At 57.2% G+C, this 17554-nt stretch overlaps 1 protein-coding gene across 7 annotated transcripts in view; it reads left to right on the forward strand.

Annotated features, from left to right (window-relative positions):
• Positions 1-17554, forward strand: part of LOC129207909 (tubulin monoglutamylase TTLL4-like) — a 39747-nt gene that overhangs the window by 1595 nt on the left and 20598 nt on the right. For 2 of the 7 annotated variants that reach the window (XM_054829633.1, XM_054829632.1), the window contains exon 1: positions 10951-11428. Coding sequence is in view for 1 of the 7 variants with exons in the window: in XM_054829626.1 (XP_054685601.1) it covers positions 715-792; positions 1216-1346; positions 1596-1845; positions 2258-2351; positions 2616-2785; positions 2996-3192; positions 3272-3398; positions 3508-3651; positions 3900-4079; positions 4300-4403; positions 4734-4839; positions 5270-5411; positions 5707-5834; positions 6449-6553; positions 6789-6887; positions 7106-7200; positions 7515-7578; positions 7758-7868; positions 8017-8091; positions 8492-8660; positions 9079-9226; positions 9450-9609; positions 9874-10620; positions 10721-10936 (3840 nt within the window). In the remaining 6 variants the exon portion in view is untranslated. Of the gene's footprint in view, positions 1-714; positions 793-1215; positions 1347-1595; positions 1846-2257; positions 2352-2615; positions 2786-2995; positions 3193-3271; positions 3399-3507; positions 3652-3899; positions 4080-4299; positions 4404-4733; positions 4840-5269; positions 5412-5706; positions 5835-6448; positions 6554-6788; positions 6888-7105; positions 7201-7514; positions 7579-7757; positions 7869-8016; positions 8092-8491; positions 8661-9078; positions 9227-9449; positions 9610-9873; positions 10621-10720; positions 11429-11499; positions 15913-16089; positions 17256-17554 lie in introns of those variants that run through there. The other 5 variants (XM_054829626.1, XM_054829631.1, XM_054829627.1 and 2 more) reach the window with 5 other exon arrangements.

The following is a 17554-nucleotide window of genomic DNA, read 5'->3' on the forward strand; positions in this document are numbered from 1 at the left end:
GCTTTGCTTGACTGGGACAGGGGAACAAGAGCTGGGCCCTGCTGTCCTAGGGACCTCTTTCTCAGGAGGTGCTGGTGACACCTTCCCAGGGCCTGGTCAGTGTTTTCCATAGCCTTCTAGTATGTGTTGTGTGAGAAGCAAGCACCAATGTGGGCTGTGTGGGATGTGCTAGCTTATATGCAGAGGTGAATGAGCTGGGCGGGGGGTGCATGATGCAAAAGAAGTGGTTTGGGATTACGGGATGAGAATGACTCTTCAGTCACCTCATCAGTCTCTTCAGAGACTGACTTTTCACTGATTTAAACTCTCATGGAGAAAGTATGATAAGAAAGGACTGAAGATTGTGCTATGAGACATGGAACATGAAATAAAGTCATTGGGCAGCAGATTCAAAACAAGCTCAAGGGAGTGGTTCTACCCACTGGGCTTGGAAGTACCGTTCTGGGCTTGTCTTTTCCTTCCCTCTTCCCTGCTTTCTGCTGGATGTCCGACATAAGGACAGCTACAAGGCCTCTGCTAAGTGCCAGGCCCTTGCTGCAGTGCAGCCACAGGGCTCTCTCCCATCCCAGGTCCCAGCCCAAGCTGATGGGCTGTGCATGATGACACCCCAGCATCTCCCTCAGATTTCCTACCCTGCCCTGTCCTGGTTTCCAGGGCATGGTGGGGACGCAGTTGGGTGAATGCCTGATCTCACCATGCTGCTCTTCTCTCCAGGTGGTGGTGGTGACAGACTATGCAGAGGGGGAGCTCTTCCAGATCCTGGAGGATGATGGGAGTTTGCCCGAGGACCAGGTGACTGTCATGACAGTAGCCACACAGTTTTTGCTGCAGGAGGGAACAAGATTTGTCTGCCTGCAGGCAGTGGGTCTCTGCTGTGGGCTAGGAGACATCAGGAGGGTGAGGTCCCTTTGGAGCTTTACCTGGCAGAGCTTCTGAAGGGGATGGAGAGGGTGCCAAGTTGTACTGGGGGATAGCAGGGTCCAACAGGGACCTCATTTTCCCTGTTCCCTCTCCAAGGACCACAGCACTAGGCTGCTGCCTCAGCCATCGTCCTGTTCCAAGGAACTGCTGGCCCATGGCTGGGGCTGGTCTCTGCCCCAAACAGGGCAAAGGCAAGAGTGGGGGTACTGGGGGAGCCAGGCCATAAGGGACCCCATGGCTGTGCCAGCTGGTTGCACCATGGGACACAGGGTGAGGCTCCCATGTCTCTGGCAGGTCCAGACCATAGCTGCCCAACTGGTCTCTGCTCTCTATTACCTGCACTCCCACCGCATCCTGCACCGTGACATGAAACCCCAGAACATCCTGCTGGGCAAAGACGGCGTTGTCAAGCTCTGTGACTTCGGGTGGGTGCTGGGGGCGAGCTGGAGGGGGACACTTGGCCTTGGGAAAGCCAAGGGGTGTCCTGGGTGCTGTAGAGGAGGAGGGGAGAGTGTGGAAGGGGACCTGGATTCTATGCATATTTAGAAGTTGAGCAGGGATGGGGGATTTTGGACTTCAGAGGGGAGAGGTGTTGGTGAACTCGTAGGGATCTCCCTGGGAGCTGCAATGGATGTTTCAGCCTGAACTGGCCATCCGTGCTTTTCTCTGAGCAGGTTTGCCCGTGCCATGAGCATCCACACCATGGTCCTGACCTCGATCAAGGGCACCCCGCTGTACATGTCCCCTGAGCTGGTGGAGGAGCAGCCGTATGACCACACGGCGGACCTGTGGTCTGTGGGCTGCATCCTGTACGAGCTGTTTGTGGGCACCCCTCCCTTCTACACCAGCAGCATCTTCCAGCTTGTCAGCCTCATCGTCAAGGACCCCGTCAAATGGCCTGTGGCCATAAGCCCAGCCTTCAAGGTAAGGGCGAAGGCCCTGTCTGAGGGGTGAGATCCATTAATGTGGTAGCAGCTTTGGCCTGGCCTGCTGCCCTGGTGGGTCACTCTTAGGTTTTATGTCCCCTAACAGGGATTTCAGAACATAGAGAAGGGGTGAGAGCTGGGCCTCCTGGGAGGGGAACCCTTATCACCGCTGTCCATAAGCTGGGAAAATGGGGCCAACAGCAGAGGAGTGATTTACTGGCTGGGAAGGGAAGCGTCTTCCTGTCTGCCCTAAGCACTAGAGCCTCTCCTTTCCTAGAGCCAGGCAGGGAACGAAGGACTCTTGGGTGCCCTCGCCCCAGGGAGGAGACTGGGGAGACTGGTGGGTACACTGTGCTCACTGGCGGGTGCTGAGCATGTGTCAGTGACCTTGGTGCTGTGCTGCCCTGTAGAGCTTCCTGCAGGGACTACTAATGAAGGACCCCCGCCAGCGCCTGTCATGGCCGGAGCTGCTCTCTCACCCCTTCATTGCTGGACAGGTTACTGGTGAGTACCAGCTCTTTTTCCAGTGCTGGCTAGGTTTGTTTCCTCCTCCCACTGCCTGGAGGCTGGGAGGACCACCCTGCCTTGCTGTTTTTACTACCCTGGTCTTTGCTTCCCTTCTCTCAGCTTTCTCCAAGGACTAGCCCCTAGCTCCTGCCCATTGGCTTACTCTGGGTCCCCTGGGATTCCCCTGTGATCCCAGAGCCAATCGTTCTCCCTGTGTCCCAAGGGAGAGCTGCTGATGAAGTTCTCCCCTCATATCCCCAGTGATTGATGACACAGAAGAGCATGGGATCTCAAACCCCTTCACCACCAAGCTGTCCCCAGAATTGCAGGCCCTGAAGGAGCAGCAAGCCCATTCCATGGCGCCCAGGAGTGGCCAGTCCAGGATCCTGAGAAAGGCCCGGCAGAAGATGGTTGAGGAGGCACAGAAAAAGGTAGAGAAAAGTGTGGGATTCCCCTGGCTATGTCCTGCAGTCAGGGCAAAGGAGGGGCACTGAAACTGGACCTGGGGGGAAAGACAGAAGGTGCATGGTGTCAGCCACATACAAAGCAGGATGTGGGGTCCTCAGAGTGGTGGAGTCTGGGGGACTCATCTGGCTGTCTGAGTAACTCTGCCCTGACCAAACTTCTCTGCCATCACCCAGGGGCAGAGGAAGGCAGGTGATGCATCTATGAAGGACTCTGGCAAAGGATGCCCAGGGCATAGACCCAGAGCATCTCCGGGGAAGGCAGCCCTTGGGGAGGGGGCTCCACCAGCTTCCTCCAAGAAGAACACCAGTGTCCTGCAAGGAAAGAGCAGCATGGCAGACTGGGAGTTGGAGGAGCCTCCTCCCAACCCACGGTGAGGGAGGGCTGAGTCTGGGGCAGGAAGAAAAGGAGAAGGCAGGGCCGTTCACTGATTGCGCTGTTTCCTTGGCCAGGGAGCACAGCATCACTCGAGACTATGAGCGAGAGTTTCCTGGAGCAGGTGCCCCTCCGCAGCCTGGTGCTGGCAGGGCAGAGCCCCGGGGCAGGCGCAGCATTGAGACCGTGGACCTGGAGAGTGAGGTAAGATGGTGTCTTGTGGTGAGGACAGCAGGGCCCAGTCCCCAGGGGCTGGTACAGAGACCCTGGGGCAGGCAGGATCTGTGGCACCAGTCCTCTCCTCCATGTCTAGGAGCTGGAGAGCGATGAGGAGTGGCAGCACCTGATCGAGGCCACTGAGCCCTCAGCCATGCAGCTGAGCACGCCACTGAGCCTCCTCAGGGACCCAACCTTCCGGCACCGTGTCCAGGCCCGCCTGGCAGACTCTGCTCAGCAGGTGAGTGATAGCTGGCCCAAGCAACTACAACTGGGGACATGGATGCCACCTTCTTCCCCAAGACTGTGCTGGGAGCAGTCCAGCCAGTAAGAAGATCCTCCTCTTCTCCAGGAGCTGTCTCATGCACTTAGCTTGCAATCTGCTCCCCTGCTGTCCCCTGCCTGAATGGATTGAAGGGCTGCCCCATGGCTGATGGAGAGGCCAAACCCACTGTTGATCATGAGCTTTTCTGGCTTCTCTGTGTCCAGGTGCTGGAAGGGATGCTGGAGGGAGCCTCCCATCTCCGTCCTGTGCTCCGTGTTGTGGGCAACCTCCTGGCTACCCGGTGTGACTCTGAGCTGCTGGACCACTTCTGCCAAGAGCTGAATGTGCCTGTGTCCCTGCTGTGTCTAGCCAAGCAGATCCTGGAGAGTGGTAGCACCAAGCAGGTGGGTGTAGGACCCCAGAGAAATTTGGGCTCCTTCCAGCCCTGCAGAGTGCTGGTACTAAGGAGGCCCTGGTTTCCTGCTGGAGCTGGCTCACAGGACTGGTGCCTCTTCCAGGCACTCTTGAGAAAGGGGAGGTCCTGGCAGGGAAAGAGCCTGCCACGGTGATGTTGGGATGGCCAGCAGATAATCCCCACTTGCTGTTTCTTTCTGGATCCTGCAGCAGCCCTGGTGTATCATGGTGCTGACAGACCTCCTCATGGTGACCACAGTTTATTTCAGCAGTGAATGCAGCCTGGAGGAGAGTGACAGTGGGCAAAAGGACAGGTAGGGACAGCCCTCTGTGCTCTCGGGTCTCTTGTGGCTACTTTGGGGACTCAGCAGTAGGCGAGAGGGTGGTGTTTGTACTCTGTGGCTGGAGCTGTCTCTGTGGGGAAGCATCATGGACTAAGAGCTTCGTGCTGTATCGCTGTGCTCACAGAGCAGCGCTTTCCATGAGTGGGACAAATTAAGGGGAAGGCACAGCTGGCAGCGGCTCACAGTGCTTGTGTGTGCTGCCTGCTCCATTAACCAGGGACATATGGGCTTGGCCAGATCCTGTCCTCACAGCCAGGGACCATGTTTCTTTGCTCTCTTCTACCCCGCTGCCTCCCCCAGCCTGCAGGTCTTCCGGGAGAGTGCCGGCTGCTTCCTAGCCCTGCTGCCGGAGCTGCTGGCTGAGCCAGCCGACAGCGAGATGAGACTCTGCCAGCAAAGCCTCCTGGTAAGGAGGCCCTGTTTCCCTTCTCCCCACCCTCTCCCCCAGGGACAGAAACTGTGGGGCTGGGTGTGTGTGTCGGGGGGAGCACAGGGTGAGGACCGTGCTCCCAGCTGTGGGATCTGATGCATTCTTGTCAGGGCAGGCTGTCTCACCCGCTGGGGTTTTTGATGGGGATCACACACACAAAGGAGGTGCCTGAGGGGGCATCTTCCCTGGCTGTGCCTCTACGTGTACTCCTCTCTCAGCCAGTATGCAGCTGCATGTGGCTCCCACACAGTAACCTGGCTGGAGAGGACAACTGGAGGTCCCTGAAGCTCTAGCACATGAGTCCTTCTCCCATTTCTGCTGTCCCTTCACAGCCTCCTCCCCCATAGTCCTTCTCTCTCCTCCCACCCTCAGTCTGCAGTGATGGCAACTCCTGTGTCTCCCCCAGTGCTTCACCCTACTCTGTGAGAGCCTGGATGCAACGTACCCCTCCGTCTCTGCTCCCTTCTATGCCAGCCTGCGAGAGGAGCAACAGCCCCTGCTGAACAGACTCCTTCAGGGATCCATCTCAGAGCAGCCTGCTCAGCGAGGTAGCAGTGGTAGCAGCTCGCCACCTCCTCCTGGGGTTTCCCCTCTCCCTCCCGCCCTTGGGCTCCCTCAGAGGACTGACTGCCATTGCAGTGCTGTTGGCCAGAGGAGGTAGCTAAAGCCTATCTGCCCAAACCCCTGCTAACCAGGGCTCTCCTCTTGTCTCCCTCAATCCCAGATCTCACCCTCCTCGTGTCACAAGCCTGACTTTTCCCCTCTTGGCCTTCAACCCCATCCTGCTGCCCCTCAGCATCCCTCACCCTTAGCACATGTCTCCTGAGCTCTGTCCCTGTGCAGGTACAGCAATGGAGGCCAAGTCAGCCCAGGACCAGAGTACACGTGTGGCAGACCTCTTCACAGCTGCATTGGCTGCTGCCTGCAGCATCCCCCTGGAGAGGAATGGCTGCCGGGAAGCCAAACAGCAGGTCAGGCCAGCTCTTTTTGCAGGGCAAGGAGATGTGGTCCTCACAGGGGCAGCAGCCCTTTGCAGGAGGATCTCTTTTTCAGCAGTAGAGTGGAGGGCTGGGGTCCTCTGGCTTTGGTGGCTGCAGGGCTGGCATTTGCAGGCTGCTCCTTCCTAGCCAACAGCTGAGCTTTAGGAGTCTAAGGACTCCTAAATCAATTAAGAGACTCACACTTAGGATCTGAACTGTGGGATGGGCTAAGTAAAGAACTAGGCAATGCAGAGAAAACATGAAGAATTCCTATATGACAGTAATATGAACTGTAGGAATTCTGAAATTGAATGGACAATAAGGGAGCAATAAGAGGGGAAACAAAACTACAGATTTACATTTGATCCTTTAACTCAACTCTGTGTCAACAAGGAGGGAAGCAGAGGAGGAATCTTGCCTTGCTCATCTCAGCTCTGGGAATGTGCATCAAAGCCATACTGGGTCATGGCAGATGGGCATCCCTTTGTGAATGCAAGCAACATGTAGGAAACAGATGTCTTCTTTTATTAATTTCTTGGTAGCATTAACTCCTTAAGTCTGTGCAGTGCTTCAGGTGCCCAGGCAAAACAGGCCGATTTCTGCAGGTCGCTCAGGAGGTAGCTGAAAAGCTTATGGAGGGAGAGAACCAGGACCTTGGGAGACTGCTGGGGAGACTGGAGCACCCAAGCTGCTCCTTGAACGTGCTGAAGGTAATGGCCTTGTCCATTTATCTGGCTGTGGCCAGAGGTGCCTGAACCTTTGGTCTGAGGTTAGGAGCATGGGGAAGGGGGAACTGTGGGCTCAGCCCTCAATGGCTCCCATCTCCCTGGTGTCAGTTGTTGAATCAATCAGTCCACGGTAGCCATGGGGTGTGACGGGGATGGGCCTGGTCACTGTGTCCCTGTTCCTGGGCGCTGGTATGCATCTTTTCTCTCTGCCTTGCAGATTCTCTACGCTGGCTGCCATGCCAGCCCAAGCCTGTGCCAGCACCTGGGAAGGAGCCAACGACTGTGGGATTCCCTCATGCAGCTCTCGAAAGGCGAGGTAGGACTGACCACAGCCCCAGTGGTGGGGTAGGAATGTGGGCAAGCAGGACACATTCCTCTGAGCGCTGCTCAAACCAAGCTGGGGAATGTGTGGGGAGAAGAGTTTGGGGGAGCTTGGTCTGGAGAGTGCAGTTCTCCTCCAGGGCCCAGAAATGTCCCCTCCTTTCCTCACAGCCTTGCCGTCCCCCTGTCTCCCCTATCCTGCTCCCTTGGCAGGTCCCCATGGCGGAGGTGGCCCAGGGAGCAGCCTGTGAGGCCTCTCTGTACCTGCTGGCCCTGCTCACCCTGCAGCTCCAGGCCTCCCCTCCCAGGTAAGCACCCACTTTCACTCATGGATGGAAGAGGAACATGCCCTGCCCTGAACAGCCCTCTGTCCCACACCCTGCCCAGAGTCGGGGCTCCTGCTCCCACTGATCCCTCTGATCCAGACACACCAGCAGAGTGCTGGGCAGTGTGGGTGGGTGCTGAGGATGTGGTGAGGAGCCAGCATGGACAAGGAGGTGCTGTGAACCAGGACTCCTGCAAGGTGGCTGCTTCCCAGCCCTGGGGGTATTTGGCTGCTGCTGCTCTGTGGGATGTGAAGCCATGGGAACACAATGCCTCTCCCCTGGTCCCTGTGTTTCAGGCTTGAGGAGGTGGTTACCCTGGCTGTGGATCTCATCACCCGGTCTCCTGTTGTCTCCCTTGTGGTAAGTTTGCCCACCCTGCCAGAGCTGCCCCCAAGAGCCCTGCAGAGCCCCACATCCCATTTGGGTCTTACTGTTGCTCACTCGGGGTGGGATGGTGGCAGCACAGCCTGGCTGTCCCTGTCCTGGGCTGAGGACATATGGGAAAGTCCCAAAGGTGCTGAGCTCTGCGTGTCCCACAGGGTGCTGCAGCATTCCTCTTGACACAGCTCAGTCAGTATGGGGTGGCCTTGGAGCTCGGGGGAGAAGAGATCCTACCGGTGATGACAAACGCGCTGACAGTGCCTGCTGAGGTATGGGATGGGGACAGAGGAGCAGGGCAGCCATGGTCAACCTACTGTATGGAGGTGTGAAAAGGCAGGCTCAGAAGGGTGCAGGTGTGGTGCTGCTGCCCTCAGACCCAGCACCTAGCTTCAGACTGTGCCCCACTCTCTCTTACAGCTGCAGTTCCCCCTGCCAATGGGTGCTGGTCTCTACGATGGGCTCTTTTTCCTCCTGCTGAAGCTCCTTACCCAGGTACCAGCCTGCCCATCTGCCTTTGCCTGGTCCCTGCCAAAAGGTGTGGGGGGAAAAAAGGCCTGAATGTGGATTGGTAATGGAGGCTGGGGCAAACCAGGGAACCGGGCAGCTTTGGCTGAGCTGTGAAACCCCATGAAAGTCACCTAATGTCCCTGGCTGTCTGTGGAGCTCCGGAGGGTTTGGCACATTGGAGTGAGAGGGTAGAGAAGCCTTGGGACTGGCACTGTCAGCAGGCGCAGCAGGGCTGCCAGCTGCCTGACCCCTTCTCTTCCCCCTGAGCCATGTCCATCCAGCCCTCACCTTCCCAGGACCATGGGGCTGGCAGAGCCATGGACTAGAACCCTGGGGAGCCATGGGGGACCATGAAGCCCTCTGACATCTGTCTCCCCACCTCTAGGAGGATGTGGCTGTGGAAGGCTTTGCCACCTCAGACCTGTGGAGCATCATGTGGCATTGTGTTGCTGTGGTGCTTCGTGTGGGCAGCGACAGGGCAGCACTGGAGGGAGACTCCCCAGGGGCAGGTCACCCCACAGCAGAGCCAGACTGGAACCTCCTCTCCCCTCAAGGTAGGAGCTGCAGGACGACAGGGCATCTGCCCTGGACCCTGCTCCACATCCTGCCCTCAGATTTGCCCGCATTTCTGTCCCCGTCCAAATCTAGTCCTTGAGGCCAGAGGGCTCAGGGGGCTTTTCTTGGGGGTTGCTGTTGTCCTCCAAGGAGAGAGGGCTGGGTTGGCCCATGCTGTGCCCAGTCAGCAGCAGCTCAGCTGAGCCGGTTGTGGAGGAACAAGAAAGGGTGTCTCTACTGCAGGGAGTGTTCACCCTGGCAGGTGTGACCACCATGGGTGGAGATTGGTCTGGTTTTGGGCAGGGAAGCACAGAAGCAACCCTGGAGCAGCCTTGAAGGCAGTACAGGCAGGCAGAAGAGAGGAGACTTTTCAGCCTTCCCTAGCTTTGCCCCTCTGCCATGCTGTTTCCCCTGCAGGCACCCTGCTCTTCCTCAGCCTGGCCCTCTTCGTCTTCACGCACGAGTCCCACCAGTGCCTGCCTCAGTTCACTCAATCCCACGGTGTCCTCTTGGTGGCACTGAAGAGCCTGCTGTCCCCTAGACTCCTGGCATGCCTGGCACAGACGTGAGTTGTAGGGAGGGCTGAAGCGGGCAGAGCTTAGCCACTGGACGGGGCTTGGACACAAGCACGCAGAGGGCTGAGAAGTTCCTGACCTGGCACTTGCAGAGCACAGCTCACCTACAGAGCCCCTCCTTAGTGCCGGGTGTGGGGAATGCTTTCTGCCTCTTGCCCTGATGTTTTCCTGATCGCCTCTGTATTAAGCCCTCTCTCTCTCTAACAAATTCAGGCAAGCAGGAGAGGATGGGGACCCTCAGCTTGTCCCAGCTGTGGTGATCCAGGCCTGCCAGCTCCTCTGTTTCCCTTTTGCACTGGATGTGGATGAAGACACCTTAGCATTGGTCATGGAGGCTGTGAGAGACACCCAGATCCCTGCCCAGCTGCTGCAGGTACCCTCTCGGCCGTGTTCCTTTTCCATCCCATACTGTGGAGACACCTCCCCACATGCAGCCCACCATGCGTGGCACCACTTCACAGCGTGCTGGCAGTTTCTGCCTCCACAGGGATGTCACTGTGGTGCCATGCAGCCCTCAGAGCAGCTTGGCCAGCAGCTGAGCTCTGCACTGACCTGCTGGCAGCCTTCAGCCGCTACTTGACTTGGCCTACACATGAAGACAGCACACTCAGCACTGCTGGGTCTCTTTTCTCCTTAGGTCTGCTCTCGCCATCTGTCCCTCTCGTACACCGAGCTCCCCATGAGCCTCTTGTGCCACCTCGTTGTGTCTGACGAGCAGGTCATAGACCAAATGGTGAGGGAAGCTGTCTCCTCGGAGCACGTCGTTGCCTTCTTGACATCTGCCTTGTTTTCAGACAGCCTCACGCTCACAACTGACCTCCTGTCTCTCTTGACCCACGTGGCCCGGACCTGTCCAGAGCACCTGCCCTTTCTCCAGAGAATCCTGAGGGGCTCGGATGCGGCCGACCAGCCACTGACCTGCCTGCTTGGCCACCAGCAACACCTGATACGGGCCAAAACCTGCAACCTGCTGGGCAACCTGCTCCGACACGGCCACGGCTTTCCCCAGGCACTGCAGAGCCAGCCTGGCTTGCTGGAGAGCCTGCTGGCATGCCTGGCGGACCGGGAGGAGAGCGTGCGCAAGGCAGCCAGCTTCGCAGTGGGCAATGCTGCCTACCACGAGTCCTCCCCGGCCGCGACCCTGGGCAGGGCCGTGCCCGGGCTGACGCGGCTGCTGAGCGACGCGCAGGCCAGGACGCGCTGTAACGCGGCCTTGGCCTTGGGCAACCTGGGCCGGCGCTCGGCGGAGCTGGGGGACCTGCTGATCGAGAGCAGGGCTCCCCATGTCCTGCTGGAGGTGGCCTGCCGGGACCCCTGGGAGAGCGTGCGAGAGGGAGCCCTCGTCGCACTGCGGGCCCTGAGCCAGCACCCCGGGATACAGCAGGTACTGCCAGGGACCTCAGCTCCCTCGTGGGACCTGATGGTGCTGTGGGGACAAGGGACCAGGCTGGCGGGTGACTCCTGTCCCTCTCTTTGCTCTGCAGGTCCTGCTCTCCCTCAGAGCCACCGACAAGCTGGCCGTGCTGGTCAGCAGTGACTCGCAGCTTGCTGCTGGTGGCAGCCCCCGGCCGTCTTCTGCCCGGCACTGCGAGAAGCTCCTCCGCCTCCTCGCACCTCTGCGCAGCACCTGCGGGAGTGGCGCCGGAAACACCTCTGGCCCCTCGGATCCCGGCAGGTCTGCTGCCCCGCACCAGCGCTGAGGGCTGACCCCTGGGCTCAGCGTGATGCTGGACAGGACAAACGCTTCCCTCATCCTCCTCGGGCTCCGGCCGTGACCTTCCGCCACTTTGTCCACCCGAGGGGGGCCCTGCCCGGCCGGCTTTACCCAAGGGCCCTCCCGGTGGGAAGCTGTTCCCGGAAAAGTGCCTGTAGACCTCAGCAAACCACCTCTAAGTGTCCTCCCGTGCCGTGCCCGCCCACCGGGCCCCGGGCAGTGGCGCAGGGCGCCCCGGGACTTTGCTCTTCCATCCCGGGGCAGGCCCACGGCGGGCACCGGCGCCCAGGCTGCCACCACCCCATGCCGCTAGGGGGCGCCGCGCGGCACGCCGGAAAGTGTATTTCGCCGGCGCGGCGGCTGCCGGGAGGTGTAGTCACGTGGCGGCGCCGCCCCGGATCTCTATGGTAACGGCGGGCGGTGTGGCGGTGGCGGCGGCGTTGCGGGGAGCGGCGGGGCCCGGGGCGCCAGGCGGGCGGTGAGTACGGGAGGGGCGGGCCTGCGTGTGCCTTCCCTCTTAAGAAGCGGGGCTGTTCCCCCAGTGGGGGTGTGCGTTCCCCCCGGTTGCCATCCCCAGGGACACCCCGCCCCCCCTCCCGAGGCATGAGGCCCATAGTTCCCCCCCCCCCCCGCTGCCTTCCCGTTCCCGCCTCGCCGGGGCCCCCGGCCCTCCCTGCCCCGCTACCGTGCCCCCAGCACCCACCCGGCCTGTGCCCGGGCCCTGAGGAGGCACCTTGCCCAACGCCAGGCCTCCCCGCGGGGGCTCATCGTGGCCTTACCCTGTGTCCCCTTGGGGTGCGCTGGGCTGGGCCCCGTGGGGCTGGGGAGGCAGCACGGGGATGCTCTGCGGCAGGACGTGCTGGGGACGGCATCCTGGCCAGCGCTCCTGGGGCAGGACGAAGCATCTTGGCAGCGCTTTTGCCCTCAAGGACTTCTACCTGAAGAAATGAGAACCAGACTGTGTTCCCTGGGGGAGTGCCAGGGAGGAAGAAGAGCTGGCTCCCCAACGAGCCTCTCCAGTGGCTCGCGGATGGAGCTGGGGTTGACTGGACCCTAGCTGGGGTGCTGGGACAGCCCAGCTGTTAATCCTTCCCCTGGAGTCTTAGCTTGGTTGCTCTGGTGTTGTAAAAAGGAGCCGATGGGTCTGAAAGTTGAATGGCAGAGCTGCGAGAAGAGCTCAGACAAGCCTGAAGTGTTTCCTGAATGCCTCCAGGCTGGGAATGAGGGGCGCAGGAGTGGGGAAGCCCTGTAGCACTGTGCCAGCCTCCTGTCACCTGCAGCCCAGCCAGGCAGGGAATCTTGTGGGCGGCAGAGTTCAGCTCCACATCAACACCCTCCCTACGTGACTCCTTGTGATGCGGCTTCTCTTTCTCATTGCTGTGTGCTCCCCACCAGACATACACGTGATGGTCTGGTGGCTACTACGCAGTTTGGGGGAATTAACAGCGAATTGTTGGTTTGATTACAGTTTTATCTAAAAATTTTTCCTTGATTCTTAGTGGTTGTACCCAGCAGATAGTGGCATTTGTCTGTCCTTGCATTACTCTTGCTGCAGTCCTTAAGTTTTGTATTAGGCAAACTTTGTTGATGACAAATCAGCCCCTCCCTCTCTTCAGTCGTGCCTGGGGTGCTACTCAGCATAGCAGTAATCACATTTTAAGGTGGACACTGACGGGGCCAAATGCCACTGTCCCCAGATAATCAAGCCTGCATGGAGATATCATGTCACTGATGCAGGTCAGGGGCTTTGGCTGCCATACCAGCCTGGCCAGGTGCCATTCCTTGGCATTTCCCAGGTTCATCCTGTGCAGCAAGTCTGGGAGTATTTGACGGCTTCTTCCCAACTTGAATCTTTGTTTCTGCTCCACTCCTGAGCTCTGAGAGACCGCTGTATGGAGTGAGGTGGTTGTAGTGCCTACAGGGGAATCTTTTCCACCCCAGTCAAGACATGGAAGGGTCCTCATCACGTACCGAAGGACAGACCTGGGAGCTTTCTCTTCCAGTTCCAGATATTTTTGAGAAAAAAGTATCAAGAAAAGAGGATGGACAAAGAATTGATGTATTTTGAGCTAATTGGGCAGTTCTTGTCTCCTTGTTACATACTGGTATTTTATATTTGTTCCACTCACCCCGAGACTTCCACCTTTATTTTATTTCTGTGTCAAAGGCTGAGAGTGTGCCCAGGCTGCCTAAAACCAGACTGATCTGTGCTGACCACCTGTTGGTTCCTGTGCTGGTGGCCGAGCTCTCCCCGGGTCTCGCTGCGTAATTCTCCTGTCCCTTTTCTCCCACTGTGAAGCTCAATTGAGAAAGCGATCCCTTTGGTTCGCTGTCTGCTCGGATCTGCAGGAAGGTGCTTTACACCTCCTCACTGAAAGGCTGTAAAACACCCCATGCTTTAGCTGGTTGCTTTTAACACAGACTCAGTTTCCCTACTGTAGTTTATGCTGCAATACAACTGCTCTGTAGCCCAGACAATGGGAAAGTATGAATCAGGGATGGGAGTGAGGGCAGGGACTTCCCAGCTTTGCTGCTGGGGAAACAGAACTGCACGGCCCACTGTCACTGGGTGGCAGGTCCTCTTTGGTGGCCTGAGGACTCTGTCAGGGTGGAAAAGCTGATATCCTTCAATAGCGATGGGGACTGCATGCTCTGGACCTTTTGCCTTTTGGTCTGGCCCCCGCACTCTGGTCACAGCCAGGTCAGCCTGCCTGGGGCAAGCACTGAGCCAGCCCTTTATTTTAGATGTCCCCAGTGCACTCTCTCCACGGCAAAGCTGCAGCCCTGGATTTTCTGCCTAACCACGCTGGAGTCCCTCACCTTGTCCAACACTGTGCTCCAGTGCCCTGCAAGCAGTGACAAAGTCCCTTGTGAACTTGAACGTGTGAGCCTTCAGTCCCCAGTGCAGCCTGCGTGTGCGTGGAGGGAGGCATTTGCTGTGGCGCAGAGCAAGGCTGCAGCTGGATTCCAGCTCTCCTGTGGCTTGGTCCAGCACCCTGCTGCCCGTAAGGTCTGCCTGCCTCCCTCCTCGCCACCTTGGGAACGGGAGTGCGTGCCAGAGCTGCTCTGCTCTTCTTGCAGGGCAGTACTCTGCTTAGTTAAAGGATCATTTTGGGCAGCCATGCACCACAGCTGTTGAATTGAAATGACTAGCCCCAGCGCAAATGCCAGGCACAAATGTAATCCTGGGATGCAGGTGGAATTTGCTGACACATCCTTGTGGTGGGGGTTTCTCACTTGTATTTTTTTTTTTATCTGAGTGGCCGAGCAAAACCTTAGTGTCTTGATTAGGAGGCAAATTGGTTGTCATCCTGTGCCTCTGGTTTTGCACCCAAAACTTGCTTCTACAGGATGATACTGGAGCTGAGAGGGAGCAACGATGCTTAATTGGGTGGCAAAGCATCACGGCAGGCTGTTGGCCCCTGTGCCACCAGCATTTTTGTGGTGGCCGAGCTGTCTCTGAGCTTTCTTGCCCCCGTGGACTTCTTCTTGGGCCAGCAGGACCCTCTGCTCTTCAGCTTGAACTTGCGGATGGTGTCGGGTGCTGCTTTGTCTCAATATGTGACTGGACTTGAGGCCACTTGTTTCCTGGAGCTAATGTAGGTGAGGGTTGTTTCTGTGCTATTGAAACACAAGAGTTTCTACCTAGCTACCAGGTGCAAGAGCAGCTATAAGCACTCTCAGTCAGTTGGTTTCAGATCAATGCGGTTGATCTTGTTCAAAGTTTTTAAATTTTTTGAAGGGGTACAAACCCTTATTTTTAAATGTATATTGGTTTTAAAACCTGTTTATTTTGTGTTGTTCTTAACTCGCTTGTTCAAGCTTTAACCAAAAGCCCCAGAGCTGCAAGTGAGGAACTTGGTGTGAACTCAGGTCTCGTTTAGAAAAAGATGTTACCCTTTCTAATCCTAAAGAACAGAAATTGCACCCTGCAATGACACAGGAAAAAAAAATAGCAAATCACAGTTGTCTGGCCCCCCCCTCGCCTTATGACTTTGGGCTGCGTGAGGCTGACAGCACATTATCAGGTCAGCTTGCAGCTCATACATTTGCAAGCTCTTGTTATTTTAAGCGTGTCACCACAGCTGCGTTTAAAATAACCTTCCCAGCTAAATTCACGTGACGGAGGGATGATGGGCACACCCGGGCTCTTATACTCTTGTCCTTTCCCATTATAAACGGGTCTGCGAGGAGCTGCCACACTGCCGTTAGAGGAGCACATGCTGCGGGGAGGCAGGGGCTGGAGGAAGGGACTTCCACTGATGCTTACTGGGGTGCGCGTGGGCTGGTGGTGGTCTCTGTGCGCTTGTGATGTGACATTTGTAAAGGCTGTGGCAGCATTCCAGCTGACATCCTGAAGCTTGCGAGCAGGCTGTGCAATAATAAAAGGTGCTAGTGAAATAATTGTAAGCTGTACGGTCACTCCAACAGTGACAACTTTGGCTTCTATATTGTGTGTCAGTAAGTCCAAGCCATTAATAAGTCCATTAATTACTAGTAATGATGTTTGGGTTTGACTTCTAGCCCGACCAGTTCACCCTGGGCTTTTCCCAGCTCATGTTTCTACAATAAAATTTCCAAGTGTAGTTTTGTTGCTGTTGTGAGCAGCAGAATGGACTCCTGTTCCTTTGTCTTAGGGTTGGGTTGGCAGAACTAGGAATTGCATCAAACTGTGACCTTCCTCCGCCCCACAACTCTGACAGAGTTAAACGTGAAGGGAAACTTCTCTGACTGGTAACTAGCAAGGATTTACCTTCCAGCAGGTGACATGGTTTGTGCCCAGAGCCATGGGGACATGACAGCTGCTGTCCCGTTGTGCCCACAGCCTGGCCTGTGAAGGTGCCTCCATCCCCGCCAGTTCTTCTGGATGTTCAGCAGCTGCTTTGCCAAGCTATCCTTGCAGAGAGGACAGGAGCCGGTTTGCAGGCAGACATCAGAGGTGGCTGTGCTGGCACGCAGGAGGTGAGAGAGGAGTGTGGGCCAGGGGAAGGACAGGCAGCATAAGCTGGTGCTGCCAGTCTGGATGCATCCTGACCTGCCCTGTGCGGGGGCATGTTCTTCCTTTCACCCTTCCTGCCCCTATCTCTGAGCTCCTGTGTCTCCACAGCGGTGGTTACTAGCTGTCAGCCGGCAGTCCTTGTCTGGAAGCTGTACAAAAGGCCCTGCTGCTTCCTTCTGCAGCCGCTGCTTCCAGTGCACCCCTGCCCCATGCCAGCCCAGCCGCTGCTGCGGCTCTGTGGCAAAACCGCTCTAGAGAGGGGCGAGCTCAGCACGTTCTCACTCTGCCTCTGTGGGGGTGGTGACCAGCCCTGGCTGAGCAGGCAGTGGCTAAGGCCGTGCCGTGGCCAGACCTCCACCCTGGCAGCCGTGGCTGCCGGCTGTACCACCGTGCCTGTGCTGGTAACATCTGTGCTGCTGTTGTCACTTACTCCAGAGCAGGGTCACACAGGGCTTCTGCTGGCGTACTCACACCTGTGTCTAAGCCGGCTGTAGGATTCACATCCCTTGTTACAACTTCATTAGGCCAAATCACGTTTATTTTTATAGCAGGATGATCCACTGATAGCTGTAAAGCTGGGTGGAGATGAGGCACAGGTGGCTTTCACTGCCTGCTGGTTTTGCAACGTCATTCACAGCCGGGTGAGAGCACAGGCAATGGCCAAGCTGGCAGCACGTGCGGTGATGCTGCAGTGACAATCCCCTCTAGGCAGGGATCTCAGGGACACTTTCATTCCCCTCCTTGTATATTTATTTCGCTTTTTCACATCTACATTCACTGGTGTGCTAGGGTCAGTTTGTGGTTCAAGCACGCTTGTGACCTGGGGTGCATCTGGGGGGATGGCATCCAGAAGCTGAGCTTTGCTCCCTTGTTTACTGGGGGAAACTTGAGCCAGGCAGGTGGCGGCATCTGAGCCACAGCCTCTTCGCTCTGTGCTAATCGCTGTGAATGTCACAACACAGTCGGCTTTGCTGCTGGGCGAGGATCGGGTAGCGATCGGATAGTGCGGTACAGCTCACGTTGTGTATGGTGTGTGGGATTCCCTTCCCCAGGGCTCAGAGCCTCTCTGGGCTGTAGCTCATAGAGGGACACAGCCACCCCATCCTCATCAGGAGCGCTCAGCATGACTGTGCGCTGCTCGTTAGTGCTTGTAGACATGGGCATGGAGCGGACCTGACCCCTTCCATACTTCCTTGCAGAGCCTGGCAGGGCAGCAGCTTTCCTTGAGGACATATAACTCTTATGGGATCCTGTGTGGGACGTCCCCACCTCATACAGCCTCCGGTTGGGATGCTGATGACCTGATGTGAGTTGGAGACTGGGGCCTGATTCACAGGTTGAGAAGGTGTTGTGGGTGTAGGTCTGTGCGGGGTGTAGGTCTGTCTGACCCAGCCCTGTGGTGAATGTGAGCTGCTGTTGGTGCTACAAAGCAACCCCAGGGTGTCCTAGCTACACTTTAACCGCTGCAGCCCAGGCTTGATTTTCAGGTGAGAAAAAAGTGTGTGTATTGCAAGAAAACTTAAGAGGGTGATGGTTGATGCTCTGCTTACCTTTCTTTTTATACTTTTTTTTTTTTTTAACCATGCAAGCTTGTGAGAGCTGGAA

Source organism: Grus americana, chromosome 6, assembly GCF_028858705.1.
Source record: "Grus americana isolate bGruAme1 chromosome 6, bGruAme1.mat, whole genome shotgun sequence".
In the NCBI taxonomy this organism is placed as follows: Eukaryota; Metazoa; Chordata; class Aves; order Gruiformes; family Gruidae; genus Grus; species Grus americana.